Raw genomic sequence first — 25,241 nt, forward strand, 5'->3', positions numbered from 1 at the left:
TGTAACTCCACATGGTGTAGACGGGTCAATGGCAGACTAACAACTTAAGAGGAAATGGACAGAGGAATATTCCTCAACATGGGTGGAGCTTTCCAGTGGTGGAGACACTTCTGGAAGCTGAAAGGCCTGAAAACAGACGCGCAGGTTGCTCTGTTTCTAGATGACAGGTGGGTAACATTAGTTTTACTATTGTGCTAGCTCTGAGAAACCGCCTCGTCCGCTCTATGTTAGCTTCGCTGCAGCTAATGCGGCACTCAACCTGAGAGCTACGTCGTTATTCGCTTTGTATTGTGATATTTGTCCTTACAACATTTGCAAAGGCTTTTATAGACACGAAGACCTGACAACAAAAGTTTGTACAGTAGGCTTGGTGCATAATTATAAATGCTTATAAAAGTTACCCTCTTTGTTAGCTAAGCTGCAAATCTTCAGGTCCGTCTTCAGTCACTATTGTTCAGTAAAAACAATCTAAACTACTAACTCTTGATAGTTTTTACTCTGTTATGTTGCGGATGCTGTGTGTGTGTGTGTGTGTGCATGCATGTCGTTCCTCTGACAACTTGTTATACTGTTTCCATGGCGAAGGAGGCGGAGCTTCTGAAGGAGCGCTGCAAGGAGGGGTGCGTTTGTTTTGCTGCTGAGGTCGAATAAGAACAGTCTTTGTCCAGGATGTCTCCGTCTAAGTCTACTCAGGGTTAAGGGGGCCCCACCAATAGATTTTTGCCCTGGGGCAGGTTAATTCAGCCATGAGTAAATTAAGGACTGTAATTTTATTGGCATTAAAGTCCACTAAATAAATGAATACAAACAGTTGACAGCTTATAACCTGATAGTGACTTGGGTTTTGGCATTGGCCCAGACTTTGTGTCCAACATGAATAATTTCATGAAATGACTATACATTTTATACCAGTGTATGAATAAGTGAGAATTCTGAAGCCCAAGGTTTACAGTTTTGTCCATCACTGTACATCATCTGCCGTATAGGATGTAGAGGTGTTGTTAAAGACTTTCAGATTATGTTTTATGTCATTATATTAGACGAGCATGATGTCAGCTGTTTGATGATCTACAAAAACACTTGAGACAAAATGCCCCTGAGATAAAATGGATTTATTAGCAAGAGGTAACTAGGAAACATATTTTTGTTTATTTGTTGTTATTATCATCATCAAATCTTTTATTCTGTTTTCTTTCTTTTTTTCTTACAAAACTGGGAATATTTCTTAAGGTGTGGAAACATGAGGGTTGAAAGATAATTTTCATACCACTGGGTATTGCTAACAGCAAAATGTTTATTTGTTTATATACCTTTATAAGAGTATGTGCATGTTTAAGTGTATACAGTATAAGTATATAGTATTATTCTGTCTGTGAAGGTGTTGCATGCCTGCCACATGAGCTTCAAAAGTGTACTGTACATACATAGTAAAAATACATACAAATATTCACAGAATAAGCACTACATTACTATATTCCTGCTAACAGAAATGGTTATAGACAGGATTACAGTATAAATGCAAAACACTTTGAAGTTGTCTCCTACCTCTAAGTCATGGTTTCAAGACCACATTGTTGTAGCGTTTTGTGTTTAAGCTTGAGATACAACTTTTTTTTTCTTTTTCTTTTTTGAAAGGATTACACTGTTCCACATTGAGAAATATGCAGGGTTGCATGTACAAAATGTACAGCACATCTCAGTGAGGTGAATTAACAACAAAGTACAAAATACTTTCTCATGTTCATATAAAGAGCAGGTCACTCTCTCTTATACTACTACAAAAATAGTGTTTGAATGCTGCAGGCAGAGGTCATTCACATATGTTTTATCATAGTTTTTAACAGCAATGCATATAACAGAGTGATATACAGTCACGTTCCACAATCACTGGAACAGCAAAAAGGACAGATTGTCTTTTAATTACAGAAGAGCAACAACCTTTTACTCTACAGAAGTATCGCCAAACCTGAAGGTACAACACTTACCACTACTATGAGCTTTTGTCATGAGTTTATGTTGGAAAAAAAAGAAGGAAAAAAAAAGACGGAACATAATATTTGGACTAAGGGGAAAACTCACTGTATTGTACTGGTGTACTCCAAGTGTAACAGTAAATTCAGATGACTCAATCTTACCTTAAATCACATCAAATCAATCAAGTGAAGAGATGTAACCCTTCTTTAGGACTGTATGTTGTTACACAGCTTATATCTGATTATACGAAATGAACTGAAGGTGTCTAAGGTGAGTCTGGACACCTCATGTGACAACAGGCTACAAAAGGAGTCTCGCATTACAAATAAATAAATTAAAAGTAAAATAAAATTTTGTTAGGTTAATGAAGACATGTATCATAGAACAGAGGTTCCCAACCCCAGGGCTGTGGACCATTACTGGGCCTCAGAGCATTTGCTACTGGGCAACTGTCTGATCCTGCAAGAAAATGCAAGAAAAGCTGAATAATTCTAAAACATTATAGGCTATGTTTGCACAGTCTGCTACATTTTTTCATCACCCCTTGTCACATTCCCAAAAACAGTATATTGGTTTTTAGCCATACTAGCAGCATGGCTCTAGAGATTGCATTGTTGGCCTCTGGGTCCACCACTTTGGTCTAAACTGAAATATATCAACAACTAATGGATGAACTGCCATGAAATCTAGTATGTGTATCCACAGAGCATAGAAGGATAAAGGCTAATGACATAGCACTTTTTTACATTTATAGTTTTGAGTAAAATTTCTCTGCAACTATAAGATAGATTGCCAGGAAATTTGGTTCAGATGTTCATGTCGCTGCCTGTGCTGGGTCAGCATTTCAATTTGTTCAATAATTTGGTTTATATAATCTGCAAAACAAATGACATTCCATCAGCCTAACCTGGACTTTGTGTTTATTGCTAATATTAGCATGCTAACATGCAAATCTAAGATGGTGAACATAGTAAACATTATACCTGGTAAACATTCATCATGTTAGCTTTGTCAGTATGACCTTGTTGGCACACCAACGTTGGCATTTCGCTCAAACCACTGCTATGCCCAAGTACAGTCTCACAGAGCTGCTAGCATGGTTGTAGACTTTTAATCTTAATTTACAGGGTTCTGAGCATGTGAGGTAACTAGTCTGGCAACAGTCTAGAGTCGGTTTAAGTCACAGAACTTTGTTTTCTGTTTAGTTTTGTCCCTGGTTGGTTCCACTGGGCTGGTACACAACGACAGTATATTTTCTATCAATATAAAAATGGTCCGCAGTTCAAAAATGGTTGGGAACCCCTGTCTTCAGAGTAGTGAGCAGAAATGAAGAGACAAATCCCCCTTGTTTTGGCATGGGAAGCACAGCAGTTGCTTGCTTCAGATACCTTGCTGTCATCTCCACTGATCATTGTTCCCCAGCATTAAATACAGTTATATTCTCTGTGCTCTTTTACCTGATTTGATGCAGTTACATTTTTACATTGCTACATTGGTTGCAGAGAAATTCAGTCATCAGTAAAACTCAAGCAAAGAGAACAATGGCTGGCAGCATGAGTGCTCAGAAAGTGCAAAGTTGATACAGTATGAGATGATGCAAAATAATGTCATTGGTCACAAAGAAGACACAGTTACGTGCAACCAAAGTGACCTCTGTTATTATGCTTGAAATAACCCAAAAGAAATTTCAATGATTTCTTAAAGCAGGTGCGTCATGACAACTGTAACAAACAAAAAATATACACTGAAATGTTTTTATGTCATCAAACAACCTTAAACATCTACTGTACAGAAGAGCAAATATCTTAAACATGTACAACTATACAAAAGTTGATGTGTATGTTAACTGATGTGTAATATTAACAGAGAAAATAACGTGGAGGACCACCTTCCCCATCAGTTGGGCACTTTAGGCTCAATTCTGAGTGAGGCTTCGTACATGCTTTCTTCATCCAGAACAGAACTGTTATCCAGTAGATACTGGGCTACCTGCAACACGAAAAAGAGAAAGGACAGTTTTAAGATTTTTTCTTTAATTTAGATGAATCTTTATACTTTTTAAGCAATACAAAACAGCAAAGGTGGCCATTTTCCTGATTGTCTACATCACTTGTTTTCAATCTTTCTGGCTTGTGACCTTTTAGAATAAGACCATGTCTACTTGTGACCCATTACCATGTGCCTGTTGGACATAACCATGTCAACCAATTAGTGATGATTTGATTTTTTCCCCCTCATTTTATCTTAATTAAGTTTTTCTTTTTTATTTTAATAAGTTTTAGAGGCCTGAAAAGGTAAAACTATCCAGCAAGTCACATAGAAAAAAAAAGAACAATAATATAATTTCCTGTCTGTTAATTGTCTCATTACCCATCTTGGTCCAAGGTCAGGATATTAGGACCACCTCCATGAGGTCAAATCATAGGTCTGAGGGGTCGCTATGATTCTTGCTACATAAAATTATGTTTATTTTTCAGATTTTCTTCTAATCTTTGCATTCTCACTGTAAATCAATCAGATCGACATATACAACCCACTGATGAGGGGTTGCAAGTTGACATAGCTTCTTCTTCTCACTGTTACCGTGAATATGCCTAACTAAATAAATGTTTATATATAACATTTCCTCCTGCTCTGTTTAAGAATGCTGCAGTTATTTTAGGCATAACTTATTTTAAGGAGTTATAAGCCAAGAAGGAACTGCTGGTTTACAGTCCAGGTATTAATTTACCTTTGGTTGCAGGTCAATCTTGTATGCTGTTTGCTGAAACTGCCTGATTTCTCTTATGATGTGAGAAATCTGAAAAGTGGGAGGAACAGGATATAAAATTTTGACAGCAAAACACACATTTGCACAAAATCCCTCATGTGACAGTACACAGAAAATCTCACCATCCGCATCTTTGAGAAGTTGACCAAGTTGTCTTCTGTGTAGTTAGGCGTTCCCTCCTCAATGAAAGCCAGGTCAGTGAGGTACATCCCCAGATAGGGCACACAGGGGGGATCACAGCTGGTGGAGAAAAAGACACACACACATCATCCACTTGTACTGCATGTTTGCTTTATTGATCCAGTCCAAAGCGATGTCCTTGAACTGAACTCACTTCTTCAAAGCCTCTCTCAGGTTTTTGAACCTCCCCTCTGATGAGACCAGCTTCTGCAGCTTGTCTATCAATGCTTTCGTCTGGAGGAAAATGTTAAAGAACACAATTAATGATAACACTTAGCACATTAGGAAGAAAAAAACTAATCTTACAATGCGTAGGGAGATATACACCTGCTTGGAAACCTTGAGCCAGGTCTTCTTGAGGCGAAAGACAGAGCTGCGGTTGAGGGAGGAGGTGATCTCAAGCACGGCGTTGTAGTTATGGAGACAGCGGCAGATGTCAGCCACAGCCACCCATTTTTCTATGACTGCCACCCTTGTGACCACATCATCACAGCGCAGGATCTCTGTGGCAATAAGGTTGCTTATCTTGTAGAGGAAAGAGAGAAATGAGGGGTTTAGACTCAATATTATGGTTGAAAATCAATAAAAGTTAAGAGTATAAGAGCTGTGTAAGGGCCTTGTTTATTGGAACATACATCATTGAAGTGCTTCGTTGTTCTCATGATGTATGGTGTCTTCTCATTTTTGTCGTTCTTCATCCAGCCTTGTCCAAAGAATTCCCTGTAAAGTGAACAAATTAACAATTTAAAATCAACCCTGAATTTGTTTGTTTCTTCTTGCATGTACAGCTGAGATGTGACCAGTGACTCACTCGTATGGGATGACCTTAAACACCAGGTGGTCCAGCATTGTGAGCTGCTCTGCAATCTCCAGTGCAGAGTGACTCTCAAAGGGCTCAGCCTTCCCTCCTCCCACCTAGGAGACAGAGAACGGCATGAAGATGATTTAAGATGCACAAGGTGAGTTAAAAACAGAACACAAATACTCAGATAACTTGATGTACATAAGGCACAAAAATGCTCATGCAAATTTAAAACAGAGCCACACTATATGTTCACACTTACCAGTTGCGTCACGTCCTCAAGGGTGATCTGACTATCACCATGATCTTCCTGAGTTAGAGTCCTTACAGATAGAAGTAGACAAAGTCAAGCTCTAACGTTTGTACAGTATAATAACTTGTTTCAATACTGGGTTTACACAATAAAATTGAGTGGTGCAGTCAAACAGTGCACAGCAGTACCTGATGATGTTGGCTGCTGCTTTCCTCTCCTGGGTCAGCAGCTCAGGGTCATGCATCACTTCCTCCAGGAAGGCAATAACCTTCGTCTTCAGCTCATTGTTACTCTCAAAGTCCTGGAGAGGCACATAGAACACACAGAGTATTTTTTCCTTGTCTACTTTATTCCCCTGTTAATGACAATTTCCCAAAGTAACTTTAAACAGCCCAGAAATGAAACCGTCTCTGTCTTGTGCATTAGTAGGTAGGCAGCTCCATCATAAGAGTATAATACTAAGATTCAAGTGACTTCATTTTCTGAATGGATATGAAAAAAAGAGGGAGTCATAGTGCAATGGTGCACCATGCCCATACAGTAAATGTGTCCTGATCTGTGTTGGGATATTTTACCGGAGAGTGTTTGGACACCCAGTGTCTCAGGACATTCAGAACTCTGTTTGTCGCTGCTCGTCTGATCACAAACTCTTTGTCTCCATTTCTCTGATCTGTCGGGAATCCTGCAGAAAATACATTAAGTGAGTTTTTACATTGGGTTCTCATCACTGTGATACATACAGCTGTGGCAAACAAACATCTGTGGATCTCGGAGAGTGTGAATCTAAAATCAGTGTGCAGTGGGCCCGGTGTGGTGTATTTTGCAATTCTTGGCAGCCTGGTGATGTTAACCGATAACTATAGTTGGACTTTAGTGGATAGGTGTGTGTATACCAGTGCTGGCGAGGGACATCCGCCGATATTTTTCCTTGGTAGGGGTGCCCTCATTTGCTCCCGCTGTAGCGATAGCAAAGGCAGAGGCAGCAGACAGGGCACTGCGGTTATTATCCAGCTCTCGACATGAGGACATCACCATGCCATTGTTGTAGGAAAACAGGGAGAACTCTACAAGGACAATGAGAAAATAACCCTGTGGTTGATTTTGGTTCCATTAAATTAAATGTGTAGTCAGTTTGAGAAGGGACATAACAAAGTACTTGTATTTACATTATTTACAAAAAACTCTTTCATAATACTATTTTCTGACTGACTTCATAAAGACTGCAGAATGACCTGCTTCTTCTCCTTGCTCAAGTCTCCACTAGGGGGCACTACAGACCAACACAACTGTGTCCTTCCAGACTTTCCTTTACAAGAGGCTTTTGATAATCAAGATGGTTGCAGCTAAATATAGCCACCAAATATCAGCATAACAGAGGAATCAACAGATTCTCTGCAGTCTGCTATGTTTAAATCTTGGGAACGCAGACAGATCATAAGCAGCTAAGAATCCTACACCATGTGAGATGCACACACACTGCGCTTCACAGTTTTGGTTAATTCACATATTCCACAGCAGGCTTTGCTTTTAAAATCTATGGTGTGATTTTGTCATAAGATTTAGAAGGTGCAGATAATCTTGGCTCCAGTGAAACAGCCTCATTTACTGGGGGCGGCAGGGAAAACACAGTCTTGATGTAGTTGCTATGACACAAGTTTCCCTAACACCTACTGAAGCCAAGCATTGGCTTTCCCCACATGTTCATAACCATGGACAAATTTTGTATTTTGTATTACTTATGCTTCACAGTTTCATGTTTGTTTCTTTTTTGTTTTGCATAAGAAATAATAACATTCTGACCATTGCAACCTATCAACGAGTGAGAGCTTTAATTTCCATATAAAACAATGAATCCACACCTACTGACATTAAAATGTGCCTTATTTCTAATATTTTCAGCTGCAAGCTTTGTTTTATCATGTGGTCTGTTTCTGTGGTTAAACAAAACAGTGTAGAGAGCTCTGTGATGAATGTGGTCGCCGGCAGGGGCATTGGATACAGGTGGCATGTCAGTGTGCGGTTTACAAACTTGGATATCACACTGTTGAGTTGTTAGTATGTCACTGCACACATCTAGGACACAATGTACCTGAGGAGTTTTTGCATTTAACGTTTTTAGGAGTGGTTGGTGACTTGGTAGGAGAGGCTTCTGGGTCCCCATCATCACTCTGGTTTTGATCATTGTCACTTTCCTCTCGTACTGAGAGATCTGTATCGTAACAAAAGCGCACAGGTTACTCAAATCATAAATTACAGTGCATCAAAATTGGAATAATTTGCTCGGAATGGCTGTTGGCGGGCCTACCTTGTTTGCACACTGAGGTATCTTCGACCTTGTCCTTCTTGTCCTCCCCCTCATCTGAGATTTTGCTCGTGATGGGGCTGGACACGTAGAGTTTATTGATGTCCAGGGTGGTCTTGCTGAACGGGGACATTGATGAGTACATGCTTGCATAGCCGTTTGAGGAGCAGCTGAGGGCAGCCAGGTCAAGAGCTTTGCCCCCAGTGATGATGGGGATGTTGAGGGAGAGCTTGCGCCGTCGGTTTGGGGATGAGTTCTTGGCGATAGCGAGAGGAGGAGGGGAGGAGAACTTTCTGCTGGCCCTGGGGGAGCTGGGAGGCTCTCCATACAGGAGTTTACTGTTCTGACTGCTGGCAAAGAATAACTCCAGGGACCTGCATCAAGGGAGGATATATGCATTTGAATGTAGGACATATGAATATGTTTCTTTGATATTTGGTAAGTACACTCTATGTTTAAAGAGCTTAGCTAAATACACAACACCCCCTAAATAATTTCTGCAAACCAAGTCAGCCAAGCAACCAGAAGTCCCTTTGCAGTCGCGTCTCATCGTTTTAGAGCAGGATACAGGCTGCAGTGTTGCAGAAAACCTCTCCCACTCCCCACCACCCTCCTGGCGACCTCACGGGTTCCCATAAATAGCACAGCGAGTGATAGTGCGCATGGCCACTGCTGACACAAGCAACCAAGTGTAGGTGTCTCACAGTGACATGACAAGCACCACGGGAGAGCATGCTGCAGGGCGTGGGCATGGGGAGCTCCCCCTGATCTGAACCCCATGGTGGGGCCCCCTTGCTTGCAGGCCTGGAGAGCGGCGGACGAGTGAGCCTACTGCAACACTTCACTTCAACATTTCACGCCATGAATCTTTTGCAGACAAGGAGAGAGGCAGAGAGGGGAGGGTGGGGTCCTGCAGCACAGAGGCCGGTTGCCATAGAGCGACAGAGCCCAGTTGAGACACTCTCAGGCAGGCAGGAGTAACTGGACCCAATTATTGCCTTCAACCAGTGAACACACACACATACACACACACACACACACACACACACACACACACACACAGTGATACAGAGGCATCATAGAGCCTGTCTTCTTCCACTGCTCCATCTGCTGCTTCTCTGTGCTCACATAAACCAACAAAACAAACCCCCCAAAATTCACACACAAAGCCTTGAAGATTACTGGACTTAACTGTTCCACTGTCACATACAGTATCAAAATACTAATTCTGCAAATATCCCTGAGCACCAGCTAGACTCATGTTTCACCCTTCTCACTTCCATTATGCATCTGATTTGAATTCAAATTTTCTTTATTGACATGACCAAAACTACCTACAATCATTTTTAAAGGTCTGCTCTAGCAATTTTATATAGTGCTTCTGTAAAGTTTGGGGACTTCTATCTACCTATCCATCTATCCATCCTTCACACCACAAATCAATAGTTTCACATACATATATTTAATAATTGACAATTTAAAACTGTATTTATGTGGATGTTGTTGTCTTGTAAGAGCTGCTGTAGCACATGCATTGCATTTCATACATTTTTTGTGTAAAAACAATAAACAACTCCTGCGGCTGCAGTTAAACCTAGAAGTTAAAATTGTAAGCCTCTTGGCTCCTGCATACGTCTTGCATTGATTAGAGGACAACAGTGCTTCACATCATGGTAGATCTCATCTTTATGCAGCACTGCAAGGTCTGGACAGATGCCAAACATATCAAATGAGATTTGTTTGTCTACAATAAATGCTGTCAACATCCAAGCAACAATCAAGTCTGTGCAAATGTAAAGTGACTCACCGAGCAGGGATGGCACTGATTGGCTTCTTGTAGATGGTGATGAGTTTGTCTAGCACCACATCAGCGGTAGTGAACACACGATACGAGTGCAGGAACGTGTTGAGGAAGTCAATGGAGAGGAAGCGGAGGTCCGTCAGTCGCTCCAGCAGGCGCTCCACGCTGGCGTAGCGGATCTGCAGGACCTTGCAGGAGTTCATCATCTTACTGAAGCGGATGTCCACATCATCGCAATACAGACTTGAATCTGACCTGCTCAGGAAAAAAAGGAAGAACCAAACTAGAAACAAATGCCAGGAAAACTGAGGAGATACAAGATTAGCATGTACAAATCTTTTGCTTACTTGATCATCTGTGGAACTGTGACTTTGGAGTTGTCTTCAAAGGCATTCATCATCAGCCCATTGCACCGGATGTTGTCTATGCACTGCAGGACAGGGGCAGTAGAAGCAAACCAAGAGGACAGAGGAAATGTTAGTGAGTTCTGTAACATGCGTGCTTTCTGCCGACATCCTCTGCTTCTCATCTGACTGGAGACTGTGATGTGTGTTGACATGCCTGGCTGATGTCACTGGTCCATGCAGACTTCTCCTGCCTCGAGGAGGCCACCAGGATGACTGTGAATGACTGGCTGTCCTTTGGCTCCACGACAATCTTGAAGTCCAGGTGCTCCATGTCCTGGCCACTCTTGTCTGATTTGGCTTTGAAGTGAACACAAGGACATAACAAAAGCTGTAATTTTCTCTATAGACATAAAGACATTAAAAAAGGTATTCATATCAAGCATTTACACTGTCTCTATGTGAATAAAAACAAAGAAAAGATCAGCATTTGGCAAAAAATACATAATTTTTTGACATTTATTTAATTCATGTTTGTGTGATTCTGTAGAAGCACTGCCTGCTTTTGGAGCACATTTTTTCTGTTCTTCCAAATGTTAATTATAAAATATGAATAAATTCTGGCACACTCTAGTGATCATATATACAACATTACACATGGTACATATAATGCATATTTCTGTAAGCTGCTAAATTAATAAAACACTCACACTCATCATCTGTCCCCTCAGGGTCCTCCATAAGAGTGCAGTCTATAAGTGAGACTACTCCATTCTGCAAAGAGCATACTGTATACATTCAGTTTCTTCACACCAGCATCATTGACTCAACACATTACCATACATTTACACTACAAAGTTCAAGAATCATCAGTTGACTGCTGATTATGAATTATTATATTACTTGGTATTAAACATTTTCATCATTTGAAATATCCCTCCTGAAAATACAAATGTGATTTTGAATAAGTAGCAGGGAAGGAAGCCGTTACTTACAACATATGACAGTCATGGCACAAGAGGTCATTACTTTACTCACTGACAGATAAATGAAATTTTGTTGCTTTTGACATAATCTACCTTGATGGTGTAGGAAACTGTTGGCCAGTAAACAATACAGCTAATATCAGTGAGATAAATGCATGGATTCCATGCATGTATTATTTCCTGTGAATCCCTTGTGTGTTTTAAGGCAATCTGAATTTAGTGTGGGAATGGCAGACCCCACCACTGACAATAACAACTATTGCATGGCTATTGCTGAATAATTGCCCACCGTAAGTAGTATCACAAACTGTAAGATTGTGATGTTTGAAATAAGGAGCAGCTCCACTACTAGTTCAGCAGTGCAGGCCCACCTTGGTAAGATGAAGCTTTCCCCCAGAACCCCGGGTGCAGATGATTAAATGCTTGGAGAAGAGAAAGCACTGCCTCTCCCCCTCTTTCTTCAGAGACAGAGAACCCAGTCGCCCACGGGTGATCTTGCCCTTCTCGCTCATCGGCACCTGGATAAGAGACCCTGTATATGGGAATAAAAGGGAGTGTGCAAATAGAAGGAAGAGGGAAAAGGAGAGATGAAGAGGCAAGAACAGGGGGGAAGAAAAAAAGGAGCAAGAGGAGGGGATAGTGGAAAAACGGAATAAAAGAAAGAATTTGATATCAAATTGCTCATCTTGCCTTTCTCTGCGAGTGAATACATGTACAGTCACATGAGATACTGAGGATTAAATAATCTACCATTTCTGTTTCCCATTCCTCATTCATCAAGGCCTGTTGGGGATGTGTGACATTTACAGTCCCAGATTCATCATCAGTTTGCCTCAGATCAGTCTAATTACACTTGGAAACTAAAGACTGTCCTCATGAGGAGCACATGTTGTTCCCCGGAGAGAGAGAGACATGGGTCGTTTTTATAAAAGCTGAGTACCCCCCCCCCCCCCCCCCCCCAATGCAGGGGCTGAAGATGTGAGACTGGGCTGTCAGACAGTTGAGGAGGGCCAGGAATTCCCCACACACCCGCCCACCCTATTTGTGATTCTGCTTTTCATGAAGTACAACACTTGAGGAAGGCAGCCGTTACCTTGTCTTACAAACGTCTGGCTGGTGTCTAGGAGAATCTCGCATCCCTCTACGATCATTCGCTCTATTGCCAGGTTCTTCCTGATGTTCTCAGTCTCGCTCACTTCGTCATGCATGATTCTGATAAAAACCACATTCATAATTCCAGTTTGATCATAGGAATATATAAGATCCAGTATGGAACAAAAGGCAATCAAACCACAATTTAAAAAGATGCATTTCTAATGTTTTTCTCATTATAGCATTATTATAGATTTGTGTAAATATTTTGTATTTAAATTTAGGAAACAACATTCATATTTTTTCTTTTTGTGAACCCCTCCCAAACCCCCCACCCAGCCACTACACACACCAAACACAGACCAAACCTAGACCTAAAACTGTTTGTCTGTTGTTTAACCCACTATGTCGCTCAGCTGAGGCACTATACAAGTCTTAGAAGAAATTAGAAGAAAGTACCTGGAAAGCTCTTCCAGCTTAGATTTAGCATAATCCAGGCTGTTTCTCTCCACATGTTCGTGGGGCGTGTGGGCCAGAAGTTCGTGGAGTGTAAGAATGTAGCGGGGAATCTATGGGGACAGAAAAGAAAGCATCAGTGGAGTCACACTCAAATATAACAGCTCACATGCAAACATAAATATAACAACAGCAACAACACAAACATGCGCACACAGGAATATAGTGTGCACATAATGAGAAGTAGATCAGTAGAGAGCACAATCTACATTCATCAGCAAAATTTATTATCAACACAGCACAGCCTGCAGTAGGCCCCAGCAGGGTGGACTGTTGGGAAACTGCATGCCTTGCCAGAAAGGAGCCATTATTAAAGCCCAAGCTCCAAAAACAACCGCTTTTTATAGACATGAAAAACACTACAGGGATATTCTGAGCAAAAGCAGACAAATGCCTGCTGTTTCTGTTTTTGATCAGCAATGCTACAGTATGGGACATCGCTTATTGAGAGCCAATGAGTGTTCAAGAAGGAGGTGGGACTGTGAGGCCAAGTCCTGACTGAGCCACTCTGGCCAGATTACAAGTCAGAACTCATTGACGAATATATTGCTCTGGTTACAATGAGTCAGTCTGGTTATGAGGATACTTTTATTTAATTCAATTTTGAGTTTGCACCAGTTAAATATCACATGGTTTAAATCTGGGTTGTACATTATCATACATATTGCAAACTATCTGTGATATAATAAGAACAGCATCCCGGATTCCTTCATCATCTTAAAATGAAAGACCCAAAGAAGTACATTTAAAAAAAAGTTTTTTAAAGTGTCTGAGTTAGCTCATGGGTTGCTCCAGAGCTCATGGGTTATAATGGAAAGAGCTAGATCATCTTTCATCTTCAGCCTAGCCTCAGATAAGACAATGACCAAAGGAGTGCTGATGAGGGGTTAATATGATATGAGGGGGCAGATATATATAATGCAGTCTTTGATATACTTTAAAGAAAAACTATAAAATCTGCAAATCACTCTCAGTGCATATTAACTACAATAGAAGTTTGATTGAGAAGTGGGTTATTTGCTGTCAGTTGTTTGGGCATACATAAACAAGACACATTACTCATAGCATTTGAGGAGTGATGAAATCAGTGCACATATTAAAGAACTAGTCAGTCTTTTTTATTTTTGACAGATTCACCAGCTGCTCAGTTACATCTCTGTAAGTTTCATTTTCCCCACATGATGGTCTAAGCGCTAACTGCAATTCTCCTGGACTAAATCCATTGTTTATCTCAATTTAACTTCATACATTTAAAGACAGTGAGTCTAAACGGAATAAAAAAAAACAACAAAACAAACAACAAAAAAAACATGCAATTTTTCTGTAACTTCAGGTCATAAACCTCTCAACCTGACCTGTCTATTATTCTGGGAAGAGATTCCAGTTGTTAGTTTTGAAATTTGGTGGTGGACCTTCTTTTGTTTACATTTAGATCCGGACAGTGCCTTTAAAAGATATCCAGCTTTGAATGTACAGAAATAAAGTGGCCAACTGCATTACAGACAGCTACAATGGGTCATCATTGGCATAGCAATAGCCACCCAGTATTAAACTGGTGAAATATATGGCCCAAGGGTTGCCTTTATATATGGAGAGAGGAACTTGGCCCAGAATGGCTGCGAGAGCACAAAATTAACAACAAAATCTGGCTCCAGGCTGCAGCTCTGCAGCAAACAAATGGGTCTGCCTTTATTTCTTGTTTATATCAGCGAGACAAATGAGCTAACCTGGAACATGGGGTAGGTGAGGAAGGTCTCCAGAGTCCTCTCCTCACAGTCAGGCTTGGCCTCGTACTGCTTCAGCAGCTTGTCAAAGTCTCGGTTCTGCTTGCAGTGAGCCAGTATCTGCAGGCTGTACTGGTGGTTCCGCACAAACTCCTGGTAGATGTTCAGCATGGGCAGCAGGATGTCGAACAGGTCGGCTGTTGAGAGACCGATACCAACACAACAATGACATAAAGAATACTGAGGGCTTCTTCTGTGGAGTAAAGCATCATTACCTTTAATCACAGTTATCACTGATTAAGCTTTACAATGGTCACGCCATGAATAAACTCACAAAAATGAAACAAAGAAAGCAGAGGAGAGGTTTCTTACCCAGCACTAATGTTGGCCAGCTCGCTATTCTGGCTTTCAAACCCTGGTAAAATATCTGATGTAGAAACATGATAGTTTCACTGGAAAGAAAAAAAAGAGAAAATATTAGTGAAACTGATTTTTTTTTGCTGCCAAAATCCAGTGAAGTTGTGATAAATGAAAGCCCAGACGGTGTGTATGAGAGCAAGGGTGTGCAGGTTTTGAGCATGAACGTGCTTGGGTGAGTGTGTGGGTGGATTTTGAATAGGCCAATGAGGGCACATGCACATTACACTTCACTGTCTAAATTTTCTGATGAGGCAGGAAACCTTGATATCACACTGAATATGTCTACACGGTACAATAAATGACATACACTCTGGAAATGTGTAATTTTAGTTCATATTGTCAAAGTAATGTTTTTTCATCAAGTTTGTAAACATATATATATATATATATATATATATATATATATAATATTTATCAAATCCCATATAGTGTATTCTAGAGGCCTAACAAGCATGCTGAATACATTTTCCTCCTAATTAAATAATTGCATAAAATCTGCAGTGTTAACATCCATGTTTGCTAGCTAGCTTGCCTCCTGCAATGTTATGTTTCTTCACTCATTACTGTCTCTTGAGTGTTGACCGGCGGAAAAGCAACACAAAGACACAAAGATTAAGTACCCACTCAAAGAAATACTTCTCCACAGTGCTACTGGTGGTCAAAAACTCCACAGGATACCTTAAAGAGGATTATTTTTTGGAGGGAAATATTGTGGGCAGAGAGGATACTGACCTGTTGAGGAAAATGCTGCTGACATCGTCATGGGTGATGGGTGGTTTCTTGGAGCTGGCGGCCATGCGGAGTGGCCTCAGGAAGTTGTTCACCAGGATGTGAAGCTGCTGGACGTACTCGGCCTCCGAGTCCAACATGCTGAACACCACCTGGTTCCTCTTCCTCATGCTCTCTGCATGTGGTGAGCGGATGTAATCTTGGATGATGGTCTTCCACTTTCTCCTGCAGATCCAGCCTCGCAGGAAACTCTGGACCTGAGGCAGACCAGGTTTTTTGTCAGTTTATTTCAGGCTTAATATACTCTAAAGGTAAAACAAGTCTAGGTCGCATGCTTTACTTTTTTGATCTTCTTGATTTCCGAGTCATCCTCAGTTGGGGCGGCTGCAGGGCTGGCGTGGATCTTTTCGTTGTCTTTGAGCAGCCCAGCGATCTGCCAGGGAAGCAACCACAAGAAAGACCAATCATTCCCACTTACACACTTCTCTTCTTCTCACTTACTGTACCAGCATGTAAACAAAGTGACTGAGTCAACAGGACAGGACCTGTCAGCACTGTCAACACTGAGACATTAGCCTGACTAAACTTGCTCTGTTCACTTGGCTGGCATCTCTGTGTCAATATTTATTTACATTGGTCATTTAAATGCAACATGTACCAGACTGTCCTGCGTGTTTGATGAGAGGTAAACAGGCTGCTGAGGGGAAAAAAAAAAGAAAAACTGGAGCAGCCTTCAACTGTTTGAAGCTAAGTGTCTCCATTTACTTTGTAGATGGCGAGAGAGTTAATTGTCATTGCATTTCATAGAAGAGATGCAATATAAAGCTGTGTTCATGCATATTCAGCACATAATTTGATTTCAAGCATCACATTTGCACATTAAAGTAAAATGACTATTTGATCTGAAGAATACAGCCGGGAACGCAGCCCTATTGGAGGCATTGTTTCCAAATGGAGATGTAAAGTGGAGAATGGTCGGCCTGAACTACGGCTCTCTCTGTGATGGAGTAGTGCTTCCATTTCTGTCCTTACACTAGTTTCCACATATGAGGCAAACAGAGCAATAATCAGCATAATCCATCGTTTTCCCACTGGTTCAGCTGTTATTTGTTGTGCTGGCAGGTTGAGACAAGGATGAGACGCATACACATTCTGGAAAGGACTATGAGTGCAATGGAAGAAGCAGTGGTAATATACTACCATTGTGCCAGTTCAGGAAGTCTATTTACAGCAGGTCTGACTGACATTGTGCGCAGCTGCCACACATTTGGCTATAGATAGAAAATCCTGTAATCCTCTGCTATTGTGGTTCAGTCAGAGAGGACAAAATTCTGGATATTCTAACAATGCTTTCTTTAATGTTGAGGACCTGAATACAGTTAAAGGACCGCTATCAGAAGCCACAGTTTAGCCGAAATAGTCCAAATATATATTCCTACCTGAGGTGTAATGCAAAGCTACTGTTTGTATCTGTTTGTCAGAAAGATATCTGTATTCAAATCTAGTGGTAAGTTATTTTCTAATTTCTTACTGTATCTATATGTTCAAGTTTAGTTTTTATTAAGTCTAAAAGCAGCATAGTTAGTCTTAGTGAAAATGAACAGACTTAGTTGAAGTTGGAGGTTTTGATAAAAAATGGAAAATGACAGAATTCTGAAAAGCCCTTATGGCCAATCAGCAGGCACTTCTGAGACGATCCCTAACCTTCAGTTCTGTCCACTGTCAAGTCACACAAGGTGCAGACTTCAATATCAGATCATGAGGTAAAAATAGCACCTGTGGAACATCGGTCAAATCTTATCCTAAACTGCCCAACAAGTCTGGAGAAGACTGGTGAAAAGTTACTGAGGATGAACCTTGCAGACTGTAATATTGAACTGAAAATGACCTCTGTGTTTTTAGCTTCTTATTTGTTCACATCATGATGAATCTTTGTGCTGCCTCTTAGGCAGTCCCCGTTTGGACTGTGCAGCCAATGATCTCCTGCATTATTTTGATACTATAAAGGAAAAGTCGGAATCTGATGATTATGAATTAAGATCTGTAAGTACTTGCTAATTGGTAACTGAATTGGTGTGATTTCTAAACAGATTTATGGACATCAGAGATCCTGGCATCTTTGTAAAGAGTGAGTTAAGATAATTGTAGCATGGTGTATTAAGATTTGACTGAGGTGACATGAATATTCAGTTGCTGTTCGTATCGGTTCAGAGTGCATTATCTGTTCATATCTGAATAATGTATTTGTATTTGTTTACATTCCTACTCCTGAGTGTAAAGGAATCACTGTGAATATTACCTCTGACTTAAGCCTTTCAATCTCTATTTCCCCATCTTCTATCTGTTGTCGAAGTTGCTTAGCAACTGTTTTCTCCGTCTCCACAATCTGAAGCAGATGAAGATACTTCTGCATGAGAGTCTCATGCTCGGTGGCCAAGTTTCTGTAACTGTAACACATGCAAACACACACACACACACAGACACACAGACACACACACACGCAATTTTGTATTGCAGCTTGAGTAATGAATTTCACATCAGTGCATGTAGCTTCATCTCACATCAAAGCAATCAGGTTTTTCTTGTGAACAAAGCATTTTTCTTCAAGTCTGTCATTCCTCATACTTTAACCCCACTTATGAAACCATGGCAACATTCCCTACAGACTGAGCACATCAGTCAAAGATTACTTACCCTCTACCGACTAATTCAACTTCTAATTGCCATGTCTGCACATTTCACTGATGTGTGCCTTTACCTGGCGTGTGATATTGCAGCCACCCATTCATCGCAGTCCTTTACATCTTCTGTACGTAACTCGAGCGCCTTTTGGTTTTCATGGGTGAAGCTGACAGTGAAATAGTACTGAAACAAACAACGGAGAAAGATGAGGAGTTCTAGTTAGAAACAACAGGACCACCATTAACCTGATGTGTTTTATGTTCTTCACAGAGAGGAGTATTCATCATTAGATACCTTCTAGATAAATCTATTACATAGTGGTTTGACTGAAGCCTCTCCACTGCTTTTGTCTTTGTGTTTGTTCCAACTGCCTCGCTGCCACAGACATCAAGCGGGTGATTTAAAACCACACAGGGCCTGGGGAAGCCACATCTTCCTCGCCCACCAGTGCAATTGATGGAGCACGCTGAGGGAAGCCTCCCCCAGCTCGGTTCCTGGGATGTCTCTGGTTCCCAGGAGGAAATGCCATAAGACATGGAGGCTGGAGCCATAGCCAATTACATAACTGTGCGATACCTGTTTCCTAGCAACTCCAGTCAGTGTGAGCAGTTAGGCTGTTTTTGCGTTTTCTTGTGTCACTCGATTAAAGATGAGCGTGCTTCCTTTTGCGCTGGCCACCCAGCAGCAGCTAAGTGTGAGTGGTATACATAAGGAAATCATAGACCTTTGTTTTAATATGTGGATCCTATATTCTACTTGTGTAGGAGATTATACTTCAAGGTGTTCTAGTATTATTTTGCATCCTTTGACTGAAGAGATTATTATTTGCAGGGAAACGTCTTCCTCTGAGATCATTCAGTGCAGTGGTGAAATGTAACTAATCTGGAGATGCACTGATATTTAAAACAAAAAAAGAGCAGAATGTCTCCAAAAAAAGAAGGCATTGTTGCAATTTCAAGCTTTTACTTTTTCTTTTACTTTATTAGGAGCAGATAGAGGTGTCAGGAAATAACAGATACTAACGATTAGCTGTTGTTGTTGTTCTGATCGATCACATTAATTTGACAGCTGTTATTACTTGGTATTTGGCTAATTAAGATTTTACATACAAAACATATAATGGCTTCATAAACTATGATGCAGTCCAAGCAGTACATAAGAAAATGCCAAATGTATCAAAATGCCTCACACCACTTTCTAATAGGTCAATTTTATATCAGGTTTACCAGTTGCAAGGAATGGAACATTTATTAACTCATTTTTAAAATCATCTAGTAATTATTGTATTAAGTCTTTTACTAAGGCTTTATAGATGAAGCATATATCACTAATAGGGGCACAGTTTGGGTTTCCATTTGGCTGAAATTTCCTCCTTTGCAAGCAGCCATTCTGTAGAATGAGTACTTTTAATTTTGATACCAAATAACATTTTGCTAGATCATAGTACTTTTGCTTAAATTAATTCTACAGTATTATTATTTATTTATTTAGTAAAGGATCTAAATTCTTCTGATGTATCTAAAAATAGTCTCAACAGTTTTCTCATATCAAGGTTATAATAATACATAATCTGTATTTAAAACTGCAGTTTTCCAAAAGTGCTTCATGTTTATGAACTACATGTAGCATGTATGGCTTTTTATAACAAAACCAAGGTCCCAAAAGATGAACCATGGCAAAAATGATACCACAACTCCTGTAATTGAAATGTTGTCTTTCCCGTGGACTGTTCTAGGCCACGTTGAGTGAGACCAGACACTAATCTTTGGCCTGCAGATGTTCAACAGGCACCTATCAACCTGCAACTGATCATTATTTATGGCTGACTGCTCTTCCATCTTCACATTCATTAGGTATTCATCCTACCGTCAAAGAAAATCTATTTCTGGCAGGGAGGCATGCATGTTGTTGTAGTTTTCCCTCATGATCTCTCTGAGAGCGCGGTGAGTGTCTGGTGTGAGGCGATGTTAAGCACACTGTCTGCCTTCCTGCTTCATGCTTATGGCTGAGTCATGCACCTTTAAAAATCATTACTGATCTTTACAGAGATGTGAGATAGATATGCCATTGATGAATCCTGTGATATAGGTACATGAGCGCGATTTATTATAAAATCAATAAAATATTCCTCTTTTGTTGTTAAAACTCTTGTCAGTGTTGCTGTGCTGCAGATAGGACTGTGGTTAATAATTAATTAGACATGTTTTGATTAATTGTTCTTTCTACATGAGTCAAATAATTCTTGTGCCTTCTATAATTGCTACTGACTGGTAAACAGCTTGGTTTTATTGCAGCAATACTGTAAAAGGACTTTCCTAAACCATAATGAGATCTATATAGTAATATATTCCCTGGAGAGCTGAGTGTTAGCAATCACTGAACTTGCATCCATTTCCATTTTAATGAGGAGCTTTAGTTTGGATGTTTAGTCTTCTTCGTTCCAGCGTCACCGAACTCAATGTATCAAATGTTCTTGGTGCATATTGGTCAGATCTTTTGATTTACAGTACAGTTTATATCAGATCAGCAGTCACTTGCTCCTTTAGCTCCTTGTGTTATTGGTTGAGGTGCTGCTGTTTCCCAGTGTGAGGGAGCTGTGTTTTTCTATAAATGGACTCTGACCCCTCCAAGGTACTGCAAGGAACAAATTTAGCCCAGATAGCGCTTGCATTAATAGGAGAGATGCGACACACTACTTCTTCTCTCCTCTCCGTTACCCCGCCTCTTCCAACTGCATCATTCTTTAGGATGCAAATAAGGGTTGCCATAGAAACCTTGGGCTCAAATGCATTATCATTTTCACACTAACTGCATTTGAGGATAAATATAATGTAGGGATTATAGTGGATTGCTAAAAACATTGCCACAAAACCATTAATCCAGGTGGGCACAGGAGATAGAGGTGGTATTTTCTTACTCTTACAGTGTTTGTCCTCTTGAGGATGTTTATTTGTTTGTTTACATTGAGAGGTAACTCTTCAGCAGCCCATCATATCAGCCACATTACTCATTCATTATTTGTGCACCTCTCAGTGCTTTCACTCTCTGCAAGCAGGATTCACAGAACAAAGCCAATCAATATCTTTTCTCCAATTTATCATGAATTTAGCCCAAGATGGCAGTGATGTATTGATCAGACTTTTCTCAGCATGTTCACATTCACATTACTGCATTTAAAACAGCAGAACGCAGAGGGAAACAGCACTGTTAACGGAAATATAAAAAGAATCCAAAATATTTCAGTGAGCATTTTTTTCTCTTTTTTTGGGTGCCTTTAATACAACTGTGAGAGCACAACATTAGCCAGTGTGTTGCATTCTGCTTTGTCAGCACAAGGGCAGCTGTTCACAGGAAGACTCACTTTGGATTGCAGCCCTACCTACAGAGTCAGGCACAGAGCCTGGAGAGAGGAGAGGGGCCGGTGGCAGCGAAGCATTATGTTCCTCGACTGTTTATTCACAACAACAACATTAATGAGCCTGCTAACCTTTCTACTCTGAACCTTTTAAGGTTTTGCTGCTTTAAGAAGCAGTCAGAGGAGATCTATTAGAATCAAGTGAATGCCTCATTTGAAGATATGATTCAAATGTACCAATCCTGCTACATGTAGATTTTATAACACAGGGTGTGACAGAGACATCATTATAGATACCACTCATAACAAGTGGTGCAACAATTGCCATGTATAATACACATGAAAACTCCAATGTTAGACCGAATCATTTCATTCAGGTCAGCTGGATCGGAGCTGACTGATCACTGGCACCCTGCTGTTTCCTCAGCCTCAGTTGTAATTTTATCATTTCACCACAAGATGGAAACCCTGAGGCCACAACTTTTTTTTTGTATGTTTTATTTGAAGGAGCATTTGGTATATCACTCTCCGCCCTAAAACGTCCAAAAAGATGATGACTGAAAGTCAAAAGCAAAATATGTGACCAACCAGGACGCAAATGCATCACCCTGATAAGAGCAGAAATCCATTTACATCTCCTGCACCACTGAAAACTCTCCCACCAATAGAGGGGGGGGATCAAGCTCGGGTTTGCTGCAACAAAACACTGCATAGCCCATTGCCAGAGATACTGTAATATCATTAGGTGTTAATATTGTTACCTCATCATTAATGCCATGCATGCATTACATAACGTGCAATACAGCAAACTGGAGCCTGCTGCGCTGGATTTGAGGTCATCATGCGATGGGATATAAGAAGAACGTATGCATAAGAAAGGCGCTTTTGTTTGGGACTAAAATAGAGTTCAAAGGCATTTGCGTCGCAGCAACACATTTTGACATTCAGTGTGTGCACCTCGTCAATATTTTAACATGAAGCCTGAAAAACAATAAAGCAGTGCGAGAGAGAGGCAGAGAGACTGTTGTGTGCGTGCGCGCGCGTTTGTGTGTGTGTACGTGTGTGTTTGCGCGCGCACGCTCCCCATACCTGCTTTTCCAAACACTCCTTGGCTGACAGTGAAGGTTTCGGAGAAGGCGCCCTGTCGCATATGCATCCCTCCAACAGGTATAATCCCGAGGGTCGAGAGCTGGACTCGTTCTCAAAATAAAAGAGCATATTCTGTAACAAAGCAAACCACTTTGTGTGCCATTTCGTGTTGTCTGAGCTCTTTTTGCTCAAGCACCCTCGTCTTGTACCATCCTTTTTTGCTAAAAGCCCCAGGTAGGTGACATGACCATCATTAAGTCGTATTCCCTTCTGCATTTTGATGAGGAGACTTCGGCTGCACAAGGTGGATCGGTCGTTACATCCTTCTGAAGTCGCTCCGGAGGAACATCAAATCAAGAAAGACAAGATGTTGACTTTTTTTTTTTTTTTTGAATGCGGACCTCGAGCAGCAGCAGCTTGTCCACTCTGTCCGACGCATTCACCGTGTTGGCATTTAAGTAAAAAGAGAGGAACAAAACGAGCAGCACAAGTCCAGCATCCTAAAATCTTTTGTCATACTCCGAGCGCTTTGAAGGTCCACATTTTCCGATCGTGTGAAGAAAAAAAAACAGGGAAGACGAAAAAAAGCAGTCTAAACAACGCAAGATTAGAGTGAAAAGGGGTTCGGGGTTTGTCCTTTTCTCACATGAAATCTCCAGAAACCAGTAGGCTTGGTGCTGAGCTAGGCAGTGCTGGGTGAAGTCACATGACGCATGCTTGGGAAAGCAGATTTCAGGACCTTGGACAGGGACGTTTGAACAAGATGCCGCATAAGTTGAGTCTCAAGTGTAGAATCTAATGGGGACACAAGACGAAAATGGAAAATAAACGCAAACAGTCGAGAGAAAAAATCCTAACTTTGATATAAATTAGCCATTAAACAGGCTGCTGAGTCAATGTATTTTCACTTCACAATCTATATCTTTCCTTTAAAACTTTATGTGGGTGGATTCAGTGTTTCTGACATTTTAACTCTTCACCAGTTTGCATATTTAGAGTTTTTGAAATGGTTACATAGAACACTAAAAGCTGATTTATGACCTTGGGAAAAAAGGACCGTTGCTGGTGCAGTTGAGCCTCTGCTGAAGAGAATCTTTAGCCCACAGCTGAGAGATTTTTTCCTCCAATTAATGCATTTCTGACTAAATAGTCTCAGCTCAGGATCCACTTAGTCTGAGATTTCAACAGCATCTCATGAAAGTATTCTGCATCCAGTGGTGGAAAGTAATTTAGTACATTTACTCAAGTACTGTACTTAAGGTCAAATGTGAGGCAAGTATTTCCATTTCATGACACTTTATATTCATGCTCCCCAACAGTTCAGAGGAACATGTTGTGCTTGTTATTGCACCACTCTGGCAGCTGCACTGAGTTAAGATTTTACACAGTTAAACATATGAGGAAGTTTAAAAAATCACTGTAAAAATAAACTGCCCAGTACTATATAAAATCTGATCTTAAATGACTAATAAATTTATTTATGAATTGATTCGACAATCAGCATCTGTTTTGCCAGCTAAATAATTCTTTAAGTCGTTTTCATGCAAAAAAATACCAAACATTTCATGGTTTCAGCTTCTCAAATGTCACAAGTTGTAGCTACTCCATGTCTTAAATTACAGTAGATTACAGTGAATCATTTTGAAATTTAGATGGTTGGTCTAACAAAATATTTCAGGTTTTAGCTCTATGTAATTGCAGTGTGTTTATTAGTTTTAGAAACCAAAAAGTAAATGGATTGATAAAACATTCAGCAGATTGATCCTGAAAGAAAATGATCCTCCACCTCAATCAACAAGGAGAATAAAATGCTGCTTACACATTATAATAGTTTAATGATATACCATATAATAGTATGTGTACAGTATATGATTAAATATACTGCACTAACTAGGTAATCTCTGCATTGAATAATGTTACTTTTGATACTTCAAGTACATTTTCAATATGTACAGACTTTTTTTAAGTATTGATACTTTAAGTAAAGTTTGTCACACATCCCACCGTCAAGCATGAGACTGCAAAAGTTTGTAAAATGTACTAACAGCAGAAAACAAGAGGCAAGACATTTTATACTCAACAAAAAGGACGATACTGCTACTGTTACTACTCATCTATAACTCAACAAGCAGACAAATCTTCACCAATTTACTGGATTACCAATATAATCAAGTCTCTACAAGCTGATGCAATGTAGAGTTCTATATGTGATTTGTGTTTTT

The 25,241-nt window shown here is 40.4% G+C and overlaps 1 protein-coding gene across 1 annotated transcript; it reads right to left on the reverse strand.

Annotated features, from left to right (window-relative positions):
* Positions 1 to 1,810: 1,810 nt before the first annotated feature.
* rasgrf1 (Ras protein specific guanine nucleotide releasing factor 1) lies at positions 1,811 to 23,704 on the reverse strand. Its single transcript, XM_018664145.2, has 27 exons — positions 23,020 to 23,704; positions 18,652 to 18,758; positions 18,193 to 18,340; positions 16,234 to 16,326; positions 15,897 to 16,150; positions 15,117 to 15,196; positions 14,748 to 14,941; positions 12,964 to 13,073; positions 12,506 to 12,624; positions 11,784 to 11,944; positions 11,137 to 11,200; positions 10,644 to 10,786; positions 10,430 to 10,512; positions 10,089 to 10,337; positions 8,285 to 8,655; positions 8,069 to 8,188; positions 6,873 to 7,043; positions 6,555 to 6,661; positions 6,168 to 6,280; positions 5,989 to 6,049; positions 5,736 to 5,839; positions 5,560 to 5,644; positions 5,252 to 5,449; positions 5,079 to 5,158; positions 4,867 to 4,984; positions 4,706 to 4,774; positions 1,811 to 3,963 (listed from the first exon to the last, which is right to left on the reverse strand). Exons 1-27 carry the CDS (start codon positions 23,293 to 23,295, stop codon positions 3,871 to 3,873), a joined length of 3,771 nt encoding a protein of 1,256 aa, XP_018519661.1. The 5' UTR covers positions 23,296 to 23,704; the 3' UTR covers positions 1,811 to 3,870.
* Positions 23,705 to 25,241: the final 1,537 nt, after the last annotated feature.

Source organism: Lates calcarifer, linkage group LG10, assembly GCF_001640805.2.
Source record: "Lates calcarifer isolate ASB-BC8 linkage group LG10, TLL_Latcal_v3, whole genome shotgun sequence".
Lineage (NCBI taxonomy): Eukaryota > Metazoa > Chordata > Actinopteri > Centropomidae > Lates > Lates calcarifer.

Bases quoted from the DNA above. Each gene is read 5' to 3' on its own strand.
- rasgrf1 (XM_018664145.2), bottom strand. From the start codon at position 23,295: ATGCAGAAGGGAATACGACTTAATGATGGTCATGTCACCTACCTGGGG. The intron at 8,656-10,088 runs GTGAGTCACTTT...CCCTTGATGCAG, and splicing joins ATCAGTGCCATCCCTGCTCG to GTCCCTGGAGTTATTCTTTG. The intron at 6,281-6,554 runs GTAAAATATCCC...GTGCCTCTCCAG, and splicing joins GGGTGTCCAAACACTCTCCG to GACTTTGAGAGTAACAATGA.